The sequence below is a fragment of the Oncorhynchus masou genome, chromosome 18 (assembly GCF_036934945.1).
Source record: "Oncorhynchus masou masou isolate Uvic2021 chromosome 18, UVic_Omas_1.1, whole genome shotgun sequence".
In the NCBI taxonomy this organism is placed as follows: Eukaryota; Metazoa; Chordata; class Actinopteri; order Salmoniformes; family Salmonidae; genus Oncorhynchus; species Oncorhynchus masou.
In genome coordinates, this window is record NC_088229.1 from 2,810,929 (window position 1) to 2,836,079 (window position 25,151).

At 44.9% G+C, this 25,151-nt stretch overlaps 1 protein-coding gene across 1 annotated transcript in view; it reads right to left on the reverse strand.

The window, feature by feature from the left end:
• The window catches only part of LOC135503844 (plexin-B3-like), a 302,325-nt gene that overhangs the window by 42,414 nt on the left and 234,760 nt on the right, over positions 1-25,151 (reverse strand). The window contains exons 23-27 of the mRNA XM_064922002.1: positions 21,446-21,546; positions 11,473-11,690; positions 10,321-10,499; positions 9,459-9,525; positions 8,607-8,753 (exon numbers count right to left, since the gene is read on the reverse strand). Of these exons, the coding sequence (XP_064778074.1) occupies positions 8,607-8,753; positions 9,459-9,525; positions 10,321-10,499; positions 11,473-11,690; positions 21,446-21,546 (712 nt within the window). The remainder of the gene's footprint in view (positions 1-8,606; positions 8,754-9,458; positions 9,526-10,320; positions 10,500-11,472; positions 11,691-21,445; positions 21,547-25,151) is intronic.

The window sequence follows — 25,151 nt, forward strand, 5'->3', positions numbered from 1 at the left end:
GTCATAGAATGCCACCTTTCCAACAAGGTAGTTCATCAAATTTCTGCCCTGCTTGAGCTGCCCCCGGTCAACTGTAAGTGCTGTTTATTGTAAAGTGGAAATGTCTAGGAGCAACAACGGCTCAGCCACAAAGTGGTAGGCCACACAAGCTCACAGAACGGGACAGCCGAGTGCTGAAGAGCGTAAAAAAATCATCTGTCCTCGATTGCAACGCTCACTACCGAGTCCCAAACAGCCTCTGGAAGCAACGCATAATAACTATTAGTCGGAATGGGTTTCCATGGCCGAGCAGCCACACACAAGCCTAAAATCACCATGCGCAATGCCAAGCGTTAGCTGGAGTGGTGTAAAGCTCGCCGCCATTGGACTCTGGAGAAGTGGAAACTCGTTCTCTGGAGGGATGAATCACGCTTCACCATCTGGTAGTCCGACGGACGAATCTGGGTTTGGTGGATGCCAGGAGAACGCTACCTGCCCAAATGCTTAGTGCCAACTGTAAAGTTTGGTGGATGAGGACTAATGGTCTGGGGCTGTTTTTCATGGTTGGGCTGTGGCCCCTTAGTTCCAGTGAAGGGAAATCTTAAAGTTACAGCATACAATGACATTCTAGATGATTCAGTTTGGGGCCCTTTCCTGTTTCAGCATGACAATGCAAACGTGCACAAAGCGAGGTCCATAAAGAAATGGTTGTTTAGATCTGTATGGTAGAACTTAACTGGCTTGCACAGAGCCCTGACCTCAAACCCCTTCGAATACCTTTTTGATGAATTGGAATGCAGACTACGAGCCAGACCTCATCGTCCAACATCAGTGCCCGACCTCACTAATGCTCTTGTGGCTGAATGGAAGCAAGTCCCTGCAACAATGTTCCAACGTCTAGTGGAAAGCCTTCCCAGAAGAGTGGAGGCTGTTATAGCAGCAATGTTCCAACATCTAGTGGAAAGCCTTCCCAGAAGAGTGGAGGCTGTTATAGCAGCAATGTTCCAACATCTAGTGGAAAGCCTTCCCAGAAGAGTGGAGGCTGTTATAGCAGAAATGTTCCAACATCTAGTGGAACGCCTTCCCAGAAGAGTGGAGGCTGTTATAGCAGCAATGTTCCACCATCTAGTGGAAAGCCTTGCCAGAAGAGTGGAGGCTGTTATAGCAGCAATGTTCCAACATCTAGTGGAAAGCCTTCCCAGAAGAGTGGAGGCTGTTATAGCAGCAATGTTTCAACATCTAGTGGAAAGCCTTCCCAGAAGAGTGGAGGCTGTTATAGCAGCAATGTTCCAACATCTAGTGGAAAGCCTTCCCAGAAGAGTGGAGGCTGTTATAGCAGCAATGTTCCACCATCTAGTGGAAAGCCTTCCCAGAAGAGTGGAGGCTGTTATAGCAGCAATGTTCCAACATCTAGTGGAAAGCCTTCCCAGAAGAGTGGAGGCTGTTATAGCAGCAATGTTCCAACATCTAGTGGAAAGCCTTCCCAGAAGAGTGGAGGCTGTTATAGCAGCAATGTTCCAACATCTAGTGGAAAGCCTTCCCAGAAGAGTGGAGGATGTTATAGCAGCAATGTTCCGACATCTAGTGGAAAGCCTTCCCAGAAGAGTGGAGGCTGTTATAGCAGCAATGTTCCGACATCTAGTGAAAAGCCTTCCTAGAAGAGTGGAGGCTGTTATAGCAGCAATGTTCCTACATCTAGTGGAAAGCCTTCCCAGAAGAGTGGAGGCTGTTATAGCAGCAATGTTCCAACATCTAGTGGAAAGCCTTCCCAGAAGAGTGGAGGCTGTTATAGCAACAATGTTCCTACATCTAGTGGAAAGCCTTCCCAGAAGAGTGGAGGCTGTTATAGCAGCAATGTTCCAACATCTAGTGGAAAGCCTTCCCAGAAGAGTGGAGGCTGTTATAGCAGCAATGTTCCTACATCTATTGGAAAGCCTTCCCAGAAGAGTGGAGGCTGTTATAGCAGCAAGGGGGGGGACCAACTCCATATTAATGCTCATGATTTTGGAATGAGATATTGGACAAGCAGGTGTCCACATACTTTTGTGACTTTTGTGATTTTTCAGTGACCGAATACAGACCTTTCTCACACATCGTAACGCTCTCAGCAAAACACAAATTCTCTTTCTACCCAGACACGGGACAACAGACCACATACTCACATTACAGACACTAATAAACCAGCAGAGGAAACAGTATTTGCGTGTTTTGTTGATTTTCATATTGCTTTTGATTCCATATGAATGATGGATTATATTACAAAACCCTCCACAGCGGCTGAAGTATACCACATCATTAAATCTATTTACTCTAAAAACACAGGTTATTATTATATTAAACTGAAAAATAAAAGAACAGAGTTCTTTGCACAAGGGGGGGCAAGGAGTGAGACAAGGGTGCAGTTTAAGTCCAAACCTGTTCAACGTCTACTTCATCAAACTACCAGTGTTGTTGGTCAGGTCTGTTGTTATGAACTTGAGTGAAGACCCAAACGCGGTTTTAACAGAAAACAGAGTTCTTTAATAAAAAACAGGAATGGCATAAATCCTCTTCCAACGTAGTCAATGGAACAAAAGAACGTAGTATAATGCAGGTTGCACCTGCCATGCAGACTCCGACAGGACAGGACAAGGTGGAAGCAAACGAGACGACAGCTTGCTTCTGGCATCAAGAAACACAAACAAGAATCAGACACTGAAAGTAGCAGGAACAGAGAAAGAAATAGAGACCTAATCAGAGGGGGAAGAGAGAACAGGTGGGGAAAGAGAGAATGAGCTAGTTAGGAGAAATGTAGAACAGCTGAGGGATGAGAGACAGAGAAGGTAACCTAAAAAGACCAGCAGAGAGAGAGAATGAAGAGAAAGGACAGGAACAGACATAACAAGACATGACAGTACCCCCCCCACTCACCGAGCGCCTCCTGGCGCACTCGAGGAGGAAACCTGGCGGCAACGGAGGAAATCATCGATCAGCGAACGGTCCAGCACGTCCCGAGAGGGAACCCAACTCCTCTCCTCAGGACCGTACCCCTCCCAATCCACTAGGTACTGATGACCACGGCCCCGAGGGCGCATGTCCAAAATCTTACGAACCCTGTAGATGGGTGCGCCCTCGACAAGGATGGGGGGGAGGGACGAGCGGGGCGCGAAGAACGGGCTTAACACAGGAGACATGGAAGACCGGGTGAACGCGACGAAGATAGCGCGGGAGAAGAAGTCGCACTGCGACAGGATTAATGACCTGGGAAATACGGAACGGACCAATGAACCGCGGGGCCAACTTGCGAGAAGCTGTCTTAAGGGGAAGGTTCTGAGTGGAGAGCCAAACTCTCTGACCGCAACAATATCTAGGACTCTTGGTCCTACGCTTATTAGCGGCCCTCACAGTCTGCGCCCTATTACGGCAAAGTGCCGACCTGACCCCCTTCCAGGTGCGCTCGCAACGCTGGACAAAAGCCTGAGCGGAGGGGACGCAGGACTCGGCGAGCTGAGATGAGAACAGCGGAGGCTGGTACCCGAGGCTACACTGAAAAGGGGATAGACCGGTAGCAGACGAGGGAAGCGAGTTGTGGGCGTACTCTGCCCAGGGAGCTGTTCTGACCAAGACGCAGGGTTACGAAAAGAAAGACTGCGTAAAATGCGACCAACAGTCTGATTGGCCCGTTCGGCTTGACCGTTAGACTGGGGATGAAAGCCGGACGAGAGACTGACGGAAGCCCCAATCAAACGGCAAAACTCCCTCCAAAATTGAGACGTGAACTGCGGGCCTCTGTCGGAAACGACGTCAGACGGAAGGCCATGAATTCGGAAAACATTCTCGATAATGATCTGAGCCGTCTCCTTAGCAGAAGGGAGCTTATCGAGAGGAATGAAATGAGCCGCCTTAGAGAATCTATCGACAACCGTAAGAATAACTGTCTTCCCCGCTGATGAAGGCAGTCCGGTGATAAAATCTAAAGCGATGTGAGACCACGGTCGAGAGGGAATGGGAAGCGGTCTGAGACGGCCGGCAGGAGGAGAGTTCCCAGATTTAGTCTGCGCGCAGACCGAACAAGCGCGACAAATCGGCGCGTCACGTTCCCGAGTGGGCCACCAGAAACGCTGGCGAATGGAAGCGGCGTACCCGAAGGCCGGGGTGGCCGGCTAACTTGGCAGAGTGGGCCCACTGAAGAACGGCCGGACGAGTAGGAACGGGAACGAACAGAAGGTTCCTAGGGCAAGCTCGCGGCGACGGAGTGTGAGCGAGTGCTTGCTTTACCTGCCTCTCAATTCCCCAGACAGTCAACCCGACAACACGCCCCTCAGGGAGAATCCCATCGGGGTCGGTGGAGACCTCAGAAGAACTGAAGAGACGAGATAAAGCATCAGGTTTGGTGTTTTTGAGCCCGGACGATAAGAAATAACAAACTCGAAACGAGCGAAAAACAGAGCCCAACGAGCCTGACGCGCATTAAGTCGTTTGGCTGAACGGATGTACTCAAGGTTCCTATGGTCAGTCCAAACGACAAAGGAACGTCGCCCCCTCCAACCACTGTCGCCATTCGCCTAGGGCTAAGCGGATGGCGAGCAGTTCGCGATTACCAACATCATAGTTACGTTCTGACGGCGATAAGCGATGAGAGAAAAACGCGCAAGGATGGACCTTGCCGTCAGAGAGAGCGCTGAGAAAGAATGGCTCCCACGCCCACCTCTGACGCGTCAACCTCAACAACAAACTGTCTAGAGATGTCAGGTGTAACAAGAATAGGTGCGGATGTAAAACGATTCTTAAGAAGATCAAAAGCTCCCTGGGCGGAAACGGACCACTTAAAGCACGTCTTAACAGAAGTAAGGGCTGTGAGAGGAGCTGCCACCTGACCGAAATTACGGATGAAACGACGGTAGAAATTAGCGAAGCCCAGAAAGCGCTGCAGCTCGACGCGTGACTTAGGAACGGGCCAATCAATGACAGCCTGGACCTTAGCGGGATCCATCTTAATGCCCTCAGCGGAAATAACGGAACCGAGAAAAGGGACAGAGGCGGCATGAAAAGTGCACTTCTCAGCCTTCACATAAAGACAGTTCTCCAAAAGGCGCTGGAGGACGCGTCGCACGTGCTGAACATGAATCGAGAGAGACGGTGAAAAAATCAGGATATCATCCATGTAAACGAAAACAAAAATGTTCAGCATGTCTCTCAGGACGTCGTTAACTAGTGCCTGAAAGACAGCTGGAGCGTTAACGAGGCCGAAAGGAAGAACCCGGTATTCAAAGTGCCCTAACGGAGTGTTAAACGCCGTCTTCCACTCGTCCCCCTCCCTGATGCGCACGAGATGGTAGGCGTTACGAAGGTCCAATTTGGTGAAAAACCTGGCTCCCTGCAGGATCTCGAAGGCTGAAGACATAAGAGGAAGCGGATAACGATTCTTAACTGTTATGTCATTCAGCCCTCGATAATCCACGCATGGGCGCAGGGACCCGTCCTTCTTCTGAACAAAAAAGAACCCCGCGCCGGCGGGGGAGGAGGAGGAGACTATGGTACCGGCGTCGAGCGAAACCGACAAATAATCCTCGAGAGCCTTACGTTCGGGAGCCGACAGAGAGTATAATCTACCCCGGGGGAGTAGTTCCCGGAAGGAGATCAATACTACAGTCATACGACCGGTGTGGAGGGAGAGAAGTGGCCTTGGAACGACTGAACACCGTGCGCAGATCGTGATACTCCTCCGGCACCCCTGTCAAATCGCCAGGCTCCTCCTGTGAAGAAGAGACAGAGGAAACAGGAGGGATAGCAGACATTAAACAGGTTACATGACAAGAAACATTCCAGGATAGGATAGTATTACTAGACCAATTAATAGAAGGGTTATGGCGCACTAGCCAGGGATGACCCAAAACAACAGGTGTAAAAGGTGAACGAAAAATTAAAAAAGAAATGGTTTCGCTATGATTACCAGAGACAGTGAGGGTTAAAGGCAGCGTCTCACGCTGAATCTTGGGGAGAGAACTACCATCTAAAGCGAACAAGGCCCTGGGCTCCCCTAACTGTCTGAGAGGAATGTCATGTTCCCGAGCCCAGGTCTCGTCCATAAAACAGCCCTCCGCCCCAGAGTCTATCAAGGCACTGCAGGAAGCAGATGAACCGGGCCAGCGGAGATGGACCGGAAAGGTAGTGCGTGATCCAGAAGGAGAGGCCTGAGTAGTTGCGCTCACCAGTAGCCCTCCTCTTACTGATGAGCTCTGGCCCTTTACTGGACATGAGGTGACAAAATGACCAGCGGAGCCGCAGTAGAGACAGAGGCGATTGGTGATTCTCCGTTCCCTCTCCTTGGCCGAGATGCGAATACCCCCAGCTGCATAGGCTCAGCATCCGAGCCGGCGGGGAGGGTGGCAGTGATGCGGCAGGTGGCAGTGATGTGGAGAGGGAAGCAACGGAGAACGTGAGCTCCCTTCCACGAGCTCGGCGACGAAGATCAAACCGTCGCTCTATGCGAATAGCGAGAGCTATTAAGGAGTCCAGACTGGAAGGAACCTCCCGGGAGAGGATCTCATCCTTAACCTCGACGTGGAGACCCTCCAGAAAACGAGCGAGCAAAGCCGGCTCGTTCCAGTCACTAGAGGCAGCGAGAGTGCGAAACTCAATAGAATAATCCGTTATGGATCTATTCCCCTGACATAGGGAAGACAGGGCCCTGGAAGCCTCCTCGCCAAAAACAGAACGGTCAAAAACCCGTATCATCTCCTCCTTAAAGTCCTGATACTGGTTAATACACTCAGCCCTCGCCTCCCAGACTGCCGTGCCCCACTCACGCGCCCGTCCGGTAAGGAGAGAAATGACGTAGGCGATGCGGGCTGCGCTCCTGGAGTAAGTGTTGGGCTGGAGAGAGAACACCACATCACACTGAGTGAGGAATGAGCGGCACTCAGTGGGCTCCCCAGAGTAACACGGCGGGTTGTTGATCCTGGGCTCCGGAGACTCGGAAACCCTGGAAGTGGGCGGTGGATCGAGGTGGAGTTGGTGAACCCGTCTTGTGAGGTCGGAGACTTGGACGGCCAGGGTCTCAACGGCATGTTGAGCAGCAGACAATTCCTCAATGTCTGCCTAGCATCGCTCCCTGGATCTCGACGGCGGAGTGAAAAGGGTCCGGAGCCGCTGGGTCCATTCGTGGTCTGATTCTTCTGTTATGAACTTGAGTGAAGACCCAAACGTGGTTTTAACAGAAAACAGAGTTCTTTAATAAAAAACAGGAATGGCATAAATCCTCTTCCAACGTAGTCAATGGAACAAAAGAACGTAGTATAATGCAGGTTGCACCTGCCATGCAGACTCCGACAGGACAGGACAAGGTGGAAGCAAACGAGACGACAGCTTGCTTCTGGCATCAAGAAACACAAACAAGAATCAGACACTGAAAGTAGCAGGAACAGAGAGAGAAATAGAGACCTAATCAGAGGGGGAAGAGAGAACAGGTGGGAAAGAGTGAATGAGCTAGTTAGGGGAGATGTAGAACAGCTGAGGGATGAGAGACAGAGAAGGTAACCTAAAAAGACCAGCAGAGAGAGAGAATGAAGAGAAAGGACAGGAACAGACATAACAAGACATGACATCTGTAGCCCCTCCTGCTCTACCCAGATGTCACCAACAGATCAAGATCTACAGGAACAACTTAACAGTCTTCAGGAATAAATCAACTGGACAACCAACATCCAGGAATCAGAGCAGCAGACACTCCTTCAAATAGGTGGTGGTTGAACATGTCAAATGGTACAGCTACCTGGGACTAACAATCAGTGCCTCTGGTGGATTTGGTCTGGCAGTGAATGAACTAAAAGAAAAAGCCCAGAGACAGAGAGACAGAGAGTAGAGAGGAGAGTAGAGAGGAGAGAGGAGAGGAGAGTAGAGAGGAGAGTAGAGAGGAGAGTAGAGAGGAGAGTAGAGGAGAGAGGAGAGTAGAGAGAGGAGAGGAGAGAGGAGAGGAGAGTAGAGAGGAGAGTAGAGAGGAGAGAGGAGAGGAGAGTAGAGTAGAGAGGAGAGTAGAGAGGAGAGTAGAGAGGAGAGAGAAGTATAGAGAGGAGAGGAGAGAGGACAGTAGAGAGGAGAGAGGAGAGAGTAGAGAGGAGAGAGTAGAGAGGAGAGAGGAGAGTAGAGAGGAGAAAGGAGAGGAGAGTAGAGAGGAGAGTAGAGAGGAGAGTAGAGAGGAGAGTAGAGAGGACAGAGGAGAGTAGAGAGGAGATTAGAGAAGAGAGTAGAGGAGAGTAGAGAGGAGAGTAGAGAGGAGAGTAGAGAGGAGAGTAGAGAGGAGAGAGGAGAGTAGAGAGGAGAGTAGAGAGGAGAGTAGAGAGGAGAGTAGAGTAGAGAGGAGAGAGGAGAGTAGAGAGGAGAGGAGAGTAGAGAGGAGAGTAGAGAGGAGAGTAGAGAGTAGAGAGGAGAGTAGAGAGGAGAGAGTAGTAGAGAGGAGAGTAGAGAGAGGGAGAGGAGAGTAGATAGTAGAGAGGAGAGTAGAGAGGAGAGTAGATAGTAGAGAGGAGAGTAGAGAGGAGAGTAGAGAGTAGAGAGGAGAGTAGAAAGGAGAGTAGAGGAGAGTAGAGAGGAGAGTAGAGAGGAGAGAGGAGTAGAGAGGAGAGAGGGAGAGCTTGGCTGAGACATACGATAGAGCAGTAGTCGATGTCCTCTCTCAGGAGATGGCTGTCGTTCAGGGTGCGCTTGGCCTTCCCCGTCACAGCGTCTACTGGTCCCTTATCCACCTGGTACTTGATGGCTCTGTACAGCATATACAGGGGCTCCCCAGCCACCTCCTACAGGGGTTCACAGTAGGAGACACAGATACACATGTTCATGGGGACGGCAGAAAAATGGAACAAAATGGAGACATTTAGCTCCGCGTGCGCTCACACACGCACGCACGCACACGCTCGCACACACACGCACACGCTCACACACGCACGCACACACGCACGCACGCACACGCTCGCACACACGCACTCACACACACACACACGCACGCACACACACGCTCGCACACACTCACACACACGCACGCACACATATGCTCGCACACACGCACACACACGCTCACACGCACACACACGCACACACACACGCACACACACGCGCACACACGCTCACACACACGCACACACACACACGCTCACACATGCTCACACACATGCACACACACGCTCACACACACACACGCTCACACACACACGCTCACACACACGCACACGCTCACACACACGCACACGCTCACACACACGCACACGCTCACGCACACGCTCACACACACACACGCGCACACACGCTCACACACACGCACACACACACGCTCACACACGCTCACACACACGCACACGCTCACACGCACACACACGCACACACACGCTCACACACACACGCTCACACACACTCACACACACACGCACACACACGCACATACACGCGCACACACGCACACACGCACACACGCACACACGCACACACACACACACACACATCTGTACCTTGAGGAAGGAGTAGAGACAGATGGACATCCAGTTGGTGAGCATCTTCTCCACCACCGTCTCCGTCCTGACAGACAGACAGACAGACAGAGACAGACAGACAGAGAGAGAGAGAGGCAGGTAGACAGACAGAGAGACAGTCAGACAGACAGACAGAGAGACAGGCAGGCAGGTAGACAGACAGAGAGACAGTCAGACAGACAGACAGAGAGAGAGAGAGAGAGAGAGAGAGAGAGAGGCAGGTAGACAGACAGAGAGACAGTCAGACAGACAGACAGAGAGACAGGCAGGCAGGTAGACAGACAGAGAGACAGTCAGACAGAGAGACAGGCAGGTAGACAGACAGACAGACAGAGAGACAGAGAGACAGGCAGGCAGGTAGACAGACAGAGAGACAGACAGACAGACAGACAGACAGACAGACACAGACAGACAGGCAGATAGACAGACAGGCAGAGAGACAGGCGGAACAGAGGGACAGGCAGAAAGACAGGCAGACAGACAGAGAGACAGGCAGGTAGACAGGCAGACAGACAGACAGAGAGACAGATAGAGAGACAGGCAGGTAGACAGACAGACAGACAGACAGGCAGGTAGACAGACATGCAGGGACATATATATATATCAGGATATATCAAGATAGATCAGCATATATATCTCTAGAGGGTAGGTTCATGTTACAGGGACAGACTGGGTTTGAACTATGTGCCACAGGACTGTGTTAGCCAGCTGAGCTAAAGTCTAGGCATGACCTTTTGGCCTCAGATAAAGCTCATCACACAAGTGTGGTTCACTGAATCTCCTCTGTAACACGAACCCGGGTCATTGAGACTGTGTTGTTCCCACTGAGCTAAAGACCCACCTGCGCAGCATGAGTTTGGGGTTCTTGGCAACGTACTGCTGCACCAGGTCTCCCAGTAAGGTCTTCATGACATCGGTGAAGTACTCCAGCTTGTCGTGCAGGGCCATGGTCAGGAGAGACGCCACGTAGCCACGGTCACGCTGGGAGAAGTTCTGCTGGGCCTCCAGGGTGTGGATGAACTGGAAGAGTAGGAGAATAGATTACTTTAAAGTTCAATGTGTCTTCTGCTTTATCCCCTCTGAGAGCCTGGAACAGTTGGTAGCCATATTACGATGCCCCTGGAACAGTTGGTAGCCATATTACGATGCCCCTGGAACAGTTGGTAGCCATATTACGATGCCCCTGGTACAGTTGGTAGCCATATTACGATGCCCCTGGAACAGTTGGTAGCCATATTACGATGCCCCTGGAGAGGTAGCCATATTACGATGCCCCTGGAACAGTTGGTAGCCATATTACGATGCTCCTGGAGAGGTAGCCATATTACGATGCCCCTGGTACAGTTGGTAGCCATATTACGATGCCCCTGGAACAGTTGGTAGCCATATTACGATGCCCCTGGAACAGTTGGTAGCCATATTACGATGTCCCTGGAGAGGTAGCCATATTACGATGCCCCTGGTACAGTTGGTAGCCATATTACGATGCCCCTGGAGAGGTAGCCATATTACGATGCCCCTGGAACAGTTGGTAGCCATATTACGATGCCCCTGGTACAGTTGGTAGCCATATTACGATGCCCCTGGAACAGTTGGTAGCCATATTACGATGCCCATGGAGAGGTAGCCATATTACGATACCCCTGGTACAGTTGGTAGCCATATAATGGCCCTATGTTCAAGGTAGTTAAGTACCTTACTCAAGGGCGCAATGGCAGGGGCCGGCATCTAGAATTTGATACCAGCAAACCAATGGTTGCCAGCTTACTTCCCACCAGATTTGTCCAGACAAACCGACACTGTCCCCGTCTGCCTGCACTTCCATCTGTCCGTCCGTCTGTCTGTATTTTAATATTTTATTTTACCTTTATTTTACTAGGCAAGTCAGTTAAGAACAAATTCTTATTTACAATGACGGCCTAGGAACAGTGGGTTAACTGCCTGTTCAGGGGCAGAACGACAGATTTGTACCTATGTCCAACCATTTACTCACCCTGATAAGGAACAGTCTGTTGTTGAGGAGGTTGTTGAGTTGTCCCAGGCCCTGTTCCACTGTCCGTCTGCGGGACTCTGGCAGGTCCAGGTTCTGACTCAGGGGCGCCCCCCTCTGGCCGGGGAAGAACACGCGCTCTGCATACGTCTTATAGTCCAGGAGAGGAATACCTGGTCCACCCACATCACTACTCAGATCCATCATCTCTGTCATCAGATCTGGGGAGGAGTGGAGAGGGGGAGAGAGGAGGAGAGGAGTGGAGAGGAGTAGAGAGGAGAGGAGTGGAGAGGAGGAGAGAAGAGGAGTGGAGTAGAGAGGAGTAGAGAGGAGAGGAATAGAGAGGAGGAGAGGAGAGGAGGAGTGGAGAGGAGAGGAGTAGAGAGGAGTGGAGAGGAGGAGAGAAGAGGAGAGGAGTGGAGTAGAGAGGAGTAGAGAGGAGAGGAGAGGAGTAGAGAGGAGAGGAATAGAGAGGAGGAGAGGAGTGGAGAGGAGGAGTGGAGAGGAGAGGAGGAGAGAGGAGGAGAGGAGTGGAGAGGAGTAGAGAGGAGAGGAGTAGAGAGGAGAGGAGTAGAGAGGAGGAGAGGAGTAGAGAGGAGTAGAGACGGAAGGAGAGGAGGAGAGAAGAGGATAGGAGAAGAGGAGGGGAGAGGAGGAGTAGAGAGGAGTAGAGAGGAGAGGAGTAGAGGAGGAGAGAGGAGAGGAGTAGAGAGGAGGAGAGGAGAGGAGGAGTGGAGGAGAGGAGGAGTGGAGGAGAGAGGAGGAGAGGAGTAGAGAGGAGGAGAGGAGAGGAGAGGAGGAAAAGTGGAGAGGAGAGAAGGAGGGGAGAAGAGGAGATGAGAAGCGGGGAGAGGAGAAGAGGAGGGGAGGAGGAGAGGAGGGGGAGGAGAGGAGGTGAAGAGGGGAGAGGAGAGTAGGAGAAGAGGGGAGAGGAGAGGGGGGGAAAGGAGGTGAAGAGGGGAGAGGAGAGTAGGAGAGGAGGGGAGGAGAAGAGGAGGGGAGAAGAGGAGGGGAGAGGAGAAGAGGAGGGGAGAAGGGGAGGGGAGGAGAAGTGGAGGGGAGAGGAGAAGTGGAGGGGAGAGGAGAAGGGGAGGAAAGAGGAGGGGAGAAAAGGAGGGGAGGGGAGAAGAGGAGGGGAGAAGAGGAGGGGAGAGGAGAACGGGAGGGGAGAGGAGGGGATGGGAGGAGGAGGGAAGGAAGGAAGAGGGAAGAGGAGGGGAAGAGGGGAGAAGAGGAGGGGAGGGGGGAAGAGGGGAGAAGAGGAGGGGAGGGGAGAAGGAGAGGAGGGGAGAGGAGGGGAGAAGGAGAGAAGGGGTGAAGAGGGGAGAAAAGGAGGGGAGAGGAGAAGAGGAAGGGTGAGAAGAGGAGGGGAGAAGAGGAAGAGAGGATTGTAGAGGAGGGAACAGGAGGAGGATAAATTAATCCTGTCTTTATGAAGACTCAGGAGCTGTGTCAATGCGTCCAAAATGGCAACCTATCCCCTAAAGAACTATCCCCTAAAGAACTATCCCCTAAAGCACTATCCCCTAAAGAACTATCCCCTATGTAAAGCACTATCCCCTAAAGAACTATCCCCTATGTAAAGAACTATCCCCTAAAGAACTATCCCCTAAAGAACTATCCCCTATGTAAAGAACTATCCCCTATGTAAAGCACTATCCCCTATGTAAAGAACTATCCCCTAAAGAACTATCCCCTATGTAAAGAACTATCCCCTATGTAAAGAACTATCCCCTAAAGAACTATCCCCTAAAGAACTATCCCCTATGTAAAGAACTATCCCCTATGTAAAGCACTATCCCCTATGTAAAGAACTATCCCCTAAAGAACTATCCACTATGTAAAGAACTATCCCCTATGTAAAGCACTATCCCCTATGTAAAGAACTATCCCCTAAAGAACTATCCACTATGTAAAGAACTATCCCCTATGTAAAGCACTATCCCCTATGTAAAGAACTATCCCCTATGTAAAGAACTATCCCCTAAAGAACTATCCCCTATGTAAAGAACTATCCCCTAAAGAACTATCCCCTAAAGAACTATCCCCTATGTAAAGAACTATCCCCTATGTAAAGCACTATCCCCTATGTAAAGAACTATCCCCTAAAGAACTATCCCCTAAAGAACTATCCCCTATGTAAAGAACTATCCCCTATGTAAAGAACTATCCCCTAAAGAACTATCCCCTAAAGAACTATCCCCTATGTAAAGAACTATCCCCTATGTAAAGCACTATCCCCTATGTAAAGAACTATCCCCTAAAGAACTATCCACTATGTAAAGAACTATCCCCTATGTAAAGCACTATCCCCTATGTAAAGAACTATCCCCTAAAGAACTATCCACTATGTAAAGAACTATCCCCTATGTAAAGCACTATCCCCTATGTAAAGAACTATCCCCTATGTAAAGAACTATCCCCTAAAGAACTATCCCCTATGTAAAGAACTATCCCCTATGTAAAGAGCTATCCCCTAAAGAACTATCCCCTAAAGAACTATCCCCTATGTAAAGAACTATCCCCTATGTAAAGAACTATCCCCTAAAGAACTATCCCATAAAGAACTATCCCCTATGTAAATAACTATCCCCTATGTAAAGCACTATCCCCTATGTAAAGCACTATCCCCTATGTAAAGAACTATCCCCTATGTAAAGCACTATCCCCTATGTAAAGCACTATCCCCTATGTAAAGAACTATCCCCTATGTAAAGCACTATCCCCTAAAGAACTATCCCCTATGTAAAGAACTATCCCCTATGTAAAGAACTATCCCCTAAAGAACTATCCCCTAAAGAACTATCCCCTATGTAAAGAACTATCCCCTAAAGAACTATCCCCTATGTAAAGAACTATCCCCTATGTAAAGCACTATCCCCTATGTAAAGAACTATCCCCTAAAGAACTATTCCCTATGTAAAGCACTATCCCCTATGTAAAGAACTATCCCCTATGTAAAGAACTATCCCCTAAAGAACTATCCCCTAAAGAACTATCCCCTATGTAAAGCACTATCCCCTATGTAAAGCACTATCCACTATGTAAAGAACTATCCCCTAAAGAACTATTCCCTATGTAAAGCACTATCCCCTATGAAAAGAACTATCCCCTATGTAAAGAACTATCCTCTATGTAAAGAACTATCCCTTAAAGAACTATCCCTTAAATAACTATCCCCTATGTAAATAACTATCCCCTAAAGAACTATCCCCTATGTAAAGAACTATCCCCTATGTAAAGAACTATCCCTAAAGGACAATCCCCTATGTAAAGAACTATCCTCTATGTAAAGAACTATCCCCTATGTAAAGCACTATCCCCTATGTAAAGAACAATCCCCTATGTAAAGAACTATCCCATATTTAAAGAACTATCCCCTATGTAAAGAACTATCCCCTATGTAAAGAACTATCCTCTATGTAAAGCACTATCCCCTAAAGAACTATCCCCTATGTAAAGAACTATCCCCTATGTAAAGAACTATCCCCTAAAGAACTATCCCCTATGTAAAGAACTATCCCCTATGTAAAGAACTATCCCCTAAAGGACAATCCCCTATGTAAAGAACTATCCTCTATGTAAAGAACTATCCCCTATGTAAAGCACTATCCCCTATGTAAAGCACTATCCACTATGTAAAGAACTATCCTCTATGTAAAGAACTATCCCCTATGTAAAGCACTATCCACTATGTAAATAACTATCCCATTAAGAACTATTCCCTATGTAAAGCACTATCCCCTATGTAAAGAACTATCCCCTATGTAAAGAACTATCCCCTATGTAAAGAACTATCCCCTATGTAAAGAACTATCCCCTATGTAAAGAACTATCCCCTATGTAAAGCACTATCCCCTATGTAAAGCACTATCCCCCATGTAAAGAACTATCCCCTATGTAAAGAACTATCCCCTATGTAAAGCACTATCCCCCATGTAAAGCACTATCCCCTATGTAAAGAACTATCGCCTATGTAAAGAACTATCCCCTATGTAAAGAACTATCCCCTATGTAAAGAACTATCCTCTATGTAAAGAACTATCCCTTAAATAACTATCCCTTAAATAACTATCCCCTATGTAAATAACTATCCCCTAAATAACTATCCCCTATGTAAAGAACTATTCCCTAAAGAACTATCCCCTATGTAAATAACTATCCCTTAAATAACTATCCCTTAAATAACTATCCCCTATGTAAATAACTATCCCCTATGTAAAGAACTATCGCCTATGTAAAGCACTATCCCCGATGTAAAGAACTATCCCCTATGTAAATAACTATCCCCTATGTAAAGAACTATCGCCTATGTAAAGAACTATCCCCTATGTAAAGAACTATCCCCTATGTAAAGAACTATCCCCTATGTAAAGAACTATCCCCTAAATAACTATCCCTTAAATAACTATCCCTTAAATAACTATCCCTTAAATAACTATCCCTTAAATAACTATCCCCTATGTAAATAACTATCCCCTATGTAAAGAACTATCGCCTATGTAAAGAACTATCCCCTATGTAAAGCACTATCCCCTATGTAAAGAACTATCCCCTATGTAAAGAACTATCCCCTAAATAACTATCCCCTATGTAAAGAACTATCCCCTATGTAAAGAACTATCCCCTAAATAACTATCCCTTAAATAACTATCCCTTAAATAACTATCCCTTAAATAACTATCCCTTAAATAACTATCCCTTAAATAACTATCCCTTAAATAACTATCCCTTAAATAACTATCCCCTATGTAAATAACTATCCCCTAAATAACTATCCCCTATGTAAATAACTATCCCCTAAATAACTATCCCTTAAATAACTATCCCTTAAATAACTATCCCTTAAATAACTATCCCTTAAATAACTATCCCTTAAATAACTATCCCTTAAATAACTATCCCTTAAATAACTATCACTTAAATAACTATCCCCTATGTAAATAACTATCCCCTAAATAACTATCCCCTATGTAAATAACTATCCCCTAAATAACTATCCCCTATGTAAATAACTATCCCCTAAATAACTATCCCCTCTGTAAATAACTATCCCCTAAAGAACTATCCCCTATGTAAAGAACTATCCTCTATGTAAAGAACTATCCCTTAAATAACTATCCCTTAAATAACTATCCCCTATGTAAATAACTATCCCCTAAAGAACTATCCCCTATGTAAAGAACTATCCCCTATGTAAAGAACTATCCCCTAAAGGACAATCCCCTATGTAAAGAACTATCCTCTATGTAAAGAACTATCCCATATGTAAAGAACTATCATCTATGTAAAGAACTATCCCTTAAATAACTATCCCTTAAATAACTATCCCCTATGTAAATAACTATCCCCTAAATAACTATCCCCTATGTAAATAACTATCCCCTAAAGAACTATCCCCTATGTAAATAACTATCCCCTAAAGAACTATCCCCTATGTAAAGAACTATCCCCTAAAGGACAATCCCCTATGTAAAGAACTATCCTCTATGTAAAGAACTATCCCCTATGTAAAGCACTATCCCCTATGTAAAGAACAATCCCCTATGTAAAGAACTACCCCATATTTAAAGAACTATCCCCTATGTAAAGAACTATCCCCTATGTAAAGAACTATCCTCTATGTAAAGAACTATCCCCTAAAGAACTATCCACTATGTAAAGAACTATCCCCTAAAGAACTATCCCCTAAAGAACTATTCCCTATGTAAAGCACTATCCCCTATGTAAAGAACTATCCCCTATGTAAAGAACTATCCCATATGTAAAGAACTATCCCCTATGTAAAGCACTATCCCCTAAAGAACTATCCCCTATGTAAAGAACTATCCTCTATGTAAAGCACTATCCCCCATGTAAAGCACTATCACCTATGTAAAGAACTATCCCCTATGTAAAGAACTATCCCCTATGTAAAGAACTATCCCCTAAAGAACTATCCCCTATGTAAAGAACTATCCCCTATGTAAAGAACTATCCCCTAAAGAACTATCCCCTAAAGAATTATCCCCTATGTAAAGCACTATCCCCTAAAGAACTATCCTCTATGTAAAGAACTATCCCCTAAAGAACTATCCCCTATGTAAAGAACTATCCCCCATGTAAAGCACTATCCACTATGTAAAGAACTATCCTCTATGTAAAGAACTATCCCCTAAAGAACTATCCCCTATGTAAAGAACTATCCCCTATGTAAAGCACTATCCACTATCTAAAGAACTATCCTCTATGTAAAGAACTATCCCCTAAAGAAATATCCCCTATGTAAAGAACTATCCCCATGTAAAGCACTATCCACTATGTAAAGAACTATCCTCTATGTAAAGAACTATCCCCTAAAGAACTATCCACTATGTAAAGAACTATCCCCCATGTAAAGCACTATCCACTATGTGAAGAACTATCCTCTATGTAAAGAACTATCCCCTAAAGAACTATCCCCTATGTAAAGAACTATCCCCTAAAGAACTATCCCCTATGTAAAGAACTATCCACTATGTAAAGAACTATCCCCTAAAGAACTATCCCCTATGTAAAGCACTATCCCCTATGTAAAGCACTATCCCCTATGTAAAGAACTATCCCCTATGTAAAGAACTATCTCCTAAAGAACTATCCCCTATGTAAAGCACTATCCCCTATGTAAAGAACTATCCCCTATGTAAAGAACTATCCCCTATGTACAGAACTATCCCCTATGTAAAGCACTATCCCCTATGTAAAGAACTATCCCCTATGTAAAGAACTATCCCCTATGTAAAGAACTATCCCCTATATAAAGCACTATCCCCTATGTAAAGAACTATCCCCTAAAGAACTATACCCAATGTAAAGCACTATCCCCTATGTAAAGAACTATCCCCTAAAGAACTATTCCCTATGTAAAGAACTATCCCCTATGTAAAGCACTATCCCCTATGTAAAGCACTATCCCCTAAAGAATTATCCCCTATGTAAAGAACTATCCCCTATGTAAAGAACTATCCCCTATGTAAAGCACTATCCCCTATGTAAAGAACTATCCCCTATGTAAAGCACTATCTCCTATGTAAAGCACTATCCCCTATGTAAGAACTATCCCCTATGTAAAGAACTATCCCCTAAAGAACTATCCCCTATGTAAAGCACTATCCCCTATGTAAAGCACTATCCCCTATGTAAAGAACTATCCCCTATGTATAGCACTATCCCCTAAAGAACTATCCCCTATGTAAAGCACTATCCCCTATGTAAAGAACTATCCCCTATGTAAAGAACTATCCCCTAAAGAACTATCCCCTATGTAAAGCACTATCCCCTATGTAAAGCACTATCCCCTATGTAAAGAACTATCCCCTATGTAAAGCACTATCCCCTATGTAAAGCACTATCCCCTAAAGAATTATCCCCTATGTAAAGAACTATCCCCTATGTAAAGAACTATCCCCTATGTAAAGCACTATCCCCTATGTAAAGAACTATCCCCTATGTAAAGCACTATCCCCTATGTAAAGCACTATCCCCTATGTAAAGCACTATCCCCTATGTAAGAACTATCCCCTATGTAAAGAACTATCCCCTATGTAAAGCACTATCCCCTAAAGAACTATCCCCTATGTAAATAACTATCCCCTATGTAAAGCACTATCCCCTAAAGAACTATCCCCTATGTAAATAACTATCCCTAAAGAACTATCCCCTATGTAAATAACTATCCCTAAAGAACTATCCCCTATGTAAATAACTATCCCTATGTAAAGCACTATCCCCTAAAGAACTATCCCCTATGTAAATAACTATCCCCTATGTAAAGCACTATCCCCTAAAGAACTATCCCCTATGTAAATAACTATCCCCTATGTAAAGAACTATCCCCTATGTAAAGCACTATCCCCTATGTAAAGAACTATCCCCTATGTAAAGCACTATCCCCTATGTAAAGAACTATCCCCTATGTAAAGAACTATCCCCTATGTAAAGAACTATCCCCTATGTAAAGAACTATCCCCTATGTAAAGCACTATCCCCTATGTAAAGCACTATCCCCTATGTAAAGCACTATCGCCTATGTAAAGAACTATCCCCTAAAGCACTATCCCCTATGTAAAGAACTATCCCCTATGTAAAGAACTATCCCCTAAAGAACTATCCCCTATGTAAAGCACTATCCCCTATGTAAAGCACTATCCCCTATGTAAAGAACTATCCCCTATGTAAAGCACTATCCCCTATGTAAAGCACTATCCCCTAAAGAATTATCCCCTATGTAAAGAACTATCCCCTATGTAAAGAACTATCCCCTATGTAAAGCACTATCCCCTATGTAAAGAACTATCCCCTATGTAAAGCACTATCCCCTATGTAAAGCACTATCCCCTATGTAAAGAACTATCCCCTAAAGAACTATCCCCTATGTAAATAACTATCCCCTAAAGAACTATCCCCTATGTAAATAACTATCCCCTAAAGAACTATCCCCTATGTAAATAACTATCCCCTATGTAAAGCACTATCCCCTAAAGAACTATCCCCTATGTAAATAACTATCCCCTAAAGAACTATCCCCTATGTAAATAACTATCCCCTAAAGAACTATCCCCTATGTAAATAACTATCCCCTATGTAAAGCACTATCCCCTAAAGAACTATCCCCTATGTAAATAACTATCCCCTATGTAAAGCACTATCCCCTAAAGAACTATCCCCTATGTAAATAACTATCCCCTATGTAAAGAACTATCCCCTATGTAAAGCACTATCCCCTATGTAAAGAACTATCCCCTATGTAAAGCACTATCCCCTATGTAAAGAACTATCCCCTATGTAAAGAACTATCCCCTATGTAAAGAACTATCCCCTATGTAAAGAACTATCCCCTATGTAAAGCACTATCCCCTATGTAAAGCACTATCCCCTATGTAAAGCACTATCGCCTATGTAAAGAACTATCCCCTAAAGCACTATCCCCTATGTAAAGAACTATCCCCTATGTAAAGCACTATCCCCTATGTAAAGCACTATCGCCTATGTAAAGCACTATCCCCTATGTAAAGCACTATCGCCTATGTAAAGAACTATCCCCTAAAGCACTATCCCCTATGTAAAGAACTATCCCCTATGTAAATAACTATCCCCTAAAGAACTATCCCCTATGTAAAGCACTATCCCCTATGTAAAGAACTATCCCCTATGTAAAGCACTATCCCCTATGTAAAGCACTATCCCCTAAAGAATTATCCCCTATGTAAAGAACTATCCCCTATGTAAAGCACTATCCCCTATGTAAAGAACTATCCCCTATGTAAAGCACTATCCCCTATGTAAAGCACTATCCCCTATGTAAAGAACTATCCCCTAAAGAACTATCCCCTATGTAAATAACTATCCCCTAAAGAACTATCCCCTATGTAAATAACTATCCCCTAAAGAACTATCCCCTATGTAAATAACTATCCCCTATGTAAAGCACTATCCCCTAAAGAACTATCCCCTATGTAAATAACTATCCCCTAAAGAACTATCCCCTATGTAAATAACTATCCCCTAAAGAACTATCCCCTATGTAAATAACTATCCCCTATGTAAAGCACTATCCCCTAAAGAACTATCCCCTATGTAAATAACTATCCCCTATGTAAAGCACTATCCCCTAAAGAACTATCCCCTATGTAAATAACTATCCCCTAAAGAACTATCCCCTATGTAAAGAACTATCCCCTATGTAAAGCACTATCCCCTATGTAAAGAACTATCCCCTATGTAAAGCACTATCCCCTATGTAAAGAACTATCCCCTATGTAAAGAACTATCCCCTATGTAAATAACTATCCCCTATGTAAAGAACTATCCCCTATGTAAAGCACTGTCCCCTATGTAAAGCACTCATTTAGAACAGAGTTCCATTGGCCCTTGCCAAAAGTAGGGCACTATATAGGGCATAGGGTACCATTTCAGACGAAGTGTCTATTGAACTCAACAGGCTGATAGGAGTATTTACCTGTGAACTCCTTCCTGCACTGGTCTCCCACATTGATCTCCAGAGTCTCCAGCTGAACCAGAACCTTCTTGTAGTCTCTCAGAGCCTGCTTGCTCTTCCTCCTGCACAGACACACACAGTACCTCACCTGGGATTCACTGCAACTACTATCCATCAGGTAATCAATCATCTACTATCAATCAATCAGGTAATCAATCATCTACTATCAATCAATCATCAACTATCAATCAATCAGGTAATCAATCATCAACTATCAATCAATCAGGTAATCAATCATCTACTATCAATCAATCATCAACTATCAATCAATCAGGTAATCAATCATCAACTATCAATCAATCAGGTAATCAATCATCTACTATCAATCAATCAGGTAATCAATCATCTACTATCAATCAATCAGGTAATCAATCATCTACTATCAATCAATCATCAACTATCAATCAATCAGGTAATCAATCATCAACTATCAATCAATCAGGTAATCAATCATCTACTATCAATCAATCAGGTAATCAATCATCTACTATCAATCAATCATCAACTATCAATCAATCAGGTAATCAATCATCAACTATCAATCAATCAGGTAATCAATCATCTACTATCAATCAATCATCAACTATCAATCAATCAGGTAATCAATCATCAACTATCAATCAATCAGGTAATCAATCATCTACTATCAATCAATCAGGTAATCAATCATCTACTATCAATCAATCATCAACTATCAATCAATCAGGTAATCAATCATCAACTATCAATCAATCAGGTAATCAATCATCAACTATCAATCAATCAGGTAATCAATCATCTACTATCAATCAATCATCAACTATCAATCAATCAGGTAATCAATCATCAACTATCAATCAATCAGGTAATCAATCATCTACTATCAATCAATCATCAACTATCAATCAATCAGGTAATCAATCATCTACTATCAATCAATCAGGTAATCAATCATCTACTATCAATCAATTATCAACTATCAATCAATCAGGTAATCAATCATCTACTATCAATCAATCAGGTAATCACTCATCAACTATCAATCAATTATCAACTATCAATCAATCAGGTAATCAATCATCTACTATCAATCAATCAGGTAATCAATCATCAACTATCAATCAATCAGGTAATCAATCATCTACTATCAATCAATCAGGTAATCAATCATCAACTATCAATCAATCAGGTAATCAATCATCAACTATCAATCAATCAGGTAATCAATCATCTACTATCAATCAATCAGGTAATCAATCATCTACTATCAATCAATCAGGTAATCAATCATCAACTATCAATCAATCAGGTAATCAATCATCAACTATCAATCAATCAGGTAATCAATCATCTACAATCAATCAGGTAATCAATCATCTACAATCAATCAATCAGGTAATCAATCATCTACTATCAATCAATCAGGTAATCAATCATCTACTATCAATCAATCAGGTAATCAATCATCTACTTTCAATTAATCAAGTAATCAATAATCTATTATCAATCAATCAGGTAATCAATCAACTAATATCAATCAATTGTGTGTGTGTGTGTGTTAGTGTGTGTGTGTTAATGTATGTGTGTTAGTGTGTGTGTGTGTTAGTGTGTGTGTGTGTGTTAGTGTGGGTGTGTTACTGTGGGTGTGTTACTGTGGGTGTGTTAGTATGTGTTAGTGTGTGTGTGTTAGTGTGTGTGTGTTAGTGTGTGTTAGTGTGTGTGTGTTAGTGTGTGTGTGTTAGTGTGTGTGTGTGTTAGTGTGTGTGTGTATTAGTGTTTGTGCGTGTTAGTGTGTGTGTGTGTTAGTGTGTGTGTGTATGTGTGTTAGTGTGCGTGTGTGTGTTAGTGTGGGTGTGTTACTGTGGGTGTGTTAGTATGTGTTAGTGTGTGTGTGTTAGTGTGTGTGTGTTAGTGTGTGTGTGTTAGTGTGTGTTAGTGTGTGTGTGTTAGTGTGTGTGTGTTAGTGTGTGTGTGTGTTAGTGTGTGTGTGTGTTAGTGTGTGTGTGTTAGTATGTTAGTGTGTGTGTGTGTTAGTGTGTGTTAGTGTGTGTGTGTGTGTTAGTGTGTGTGTTAGTGTGTGTGTGTTAGTGTGTGTGTGTGTTAGTGTGTGTGTGTGTTAGTGTGTGTGTGTTAGTGTGTGTGTGTTAGTGTGTGTGTGTGTTAGTGTGTGTGTGTATTAGTGTTTGTGCGTGTTAGTGTGTGTGTGTGTTAGTGTGTGTGTGTATGTGTGTTAGTGTGCGTGTGTGTGTTAGTGTGGGTGTGTTACTGTGGGTGTGTTAGTATGTGTTAGTGTGTGTGTGTTAGTGTGTGTGTGTTAGTGTGTGTTAGTGTGTGTGTGTTAGTGTGTGTGTGTTAGTGTGTGTGTGTGTTAGTGTGTGTGTGTGTTAGTGTGTGTGTGTTAGTATGTTAGTGTGTGTGTGTGTTAGTGTGTGTTAGTGTGTGTGTGTGTGTTAGTGTGTGTGTTAGTGTGTGTGTGTTAGTGTGTGTGTGTGTTAGTGTGTGTGTGTGTTAGTGTGTGTGTGTGTTAGTGTGTGTGTGTGTTAGTGTGTGTGTGTGTTAGTGTGTGTGTGTGTTAGTGTGTGTGTGTTAGTGTGTGTGTGTTAGTGTGTGCGTGTTAGTGTGTGTGTGTGTTAGTGTGCGTGTGTGTGTTAGTGTGTGTGTGTTAGTGTGTGTGTGTTAGTGTGTGTGTGTTAGTGTGTGTGTGTTAGTGTGTGTGTGTGTGTGTTAGTGTGTGTGTGTGTTAGTGTGTGTGTGTGTTAGTGTGTGTGTGTTAGTGTGTGTGTGTGTGTTAGTGTGTGTGTGTGTGTGTGTGTTAGTGTGTGTGTGTGTTAGTGTGTGTGTGTGTTAGTGTGTGTGTGTGTGTGTGTTAATGTGTGTGTGTTAGTGTGTGTTAGTGTGTGTGTGTTAGTGTGTGTGTGTTAGTGTGTGTGTGTGTTAGTGTGTGTGTGGTAGTGTGTGTGTGTTAGTGTGTGTGTGGTAGTGTGTGTGTGTGTGTGTGTTAGTGTGTGTGTGTTAGTGTTTGTGTGTGTGTTAGTGTTTTGTGTGTGTGTGTTAGTGTGTGTGTGTGTGTGTGTGTGTTAGTGTGTGTGTGTGTGTGTGTGTGTGTGTGTGTGTGTGTGTGTGTGTGTGTGTGTGTGTGTGTGTGTGGTAGTGTGTGTGTGTGTTAGTATGTTAGTGTGTGTGTGTTAGTGTGTGTGTGTTAGTGTGTGTGTGTGTGTGTGTGTTAGTATGTGTGTTAGTGTGTGTGTGTGTGTTAGTGTGTGTGTGTGTTAGTGTGTGTGTGTGTGTTAGTGTGTGTGTGTGTTAGTGTGTGTGTGTGCGTGTGTGTGTTAGTGTGTGTGTGTTAGTGTGTGTTAGTGTGTGTGTGTGTTAGTGTGTGTGTGTTAGTGTGTGTGTGTGTTAGTGTGTGTGTGCGTGTGTGTGTTAGTGTGTGTGTGTGCGTGTGTGTGTTAGTGTGTGTGTGTTAGTGTGTGTGTGTGTTAGTGTGTGTGTGCGTGTGTGTGTTAGTGTGTGTGTGCGTGTGTGTGTTAGTGTGTGTGTGTGCGTGTGTGTGTTAGTGTGTGTGTGTTAGTGTGTGTGTGTGCGTGTTAGTGTGTGTGTGTTAATGTGTGTGTGTGTGTGTGTTAGTGTGTGTGTGTGCGTGTGTGTGTTAGTTTGTGTGTGTTAGTGTGTGTGTGTTAGTGTGTGT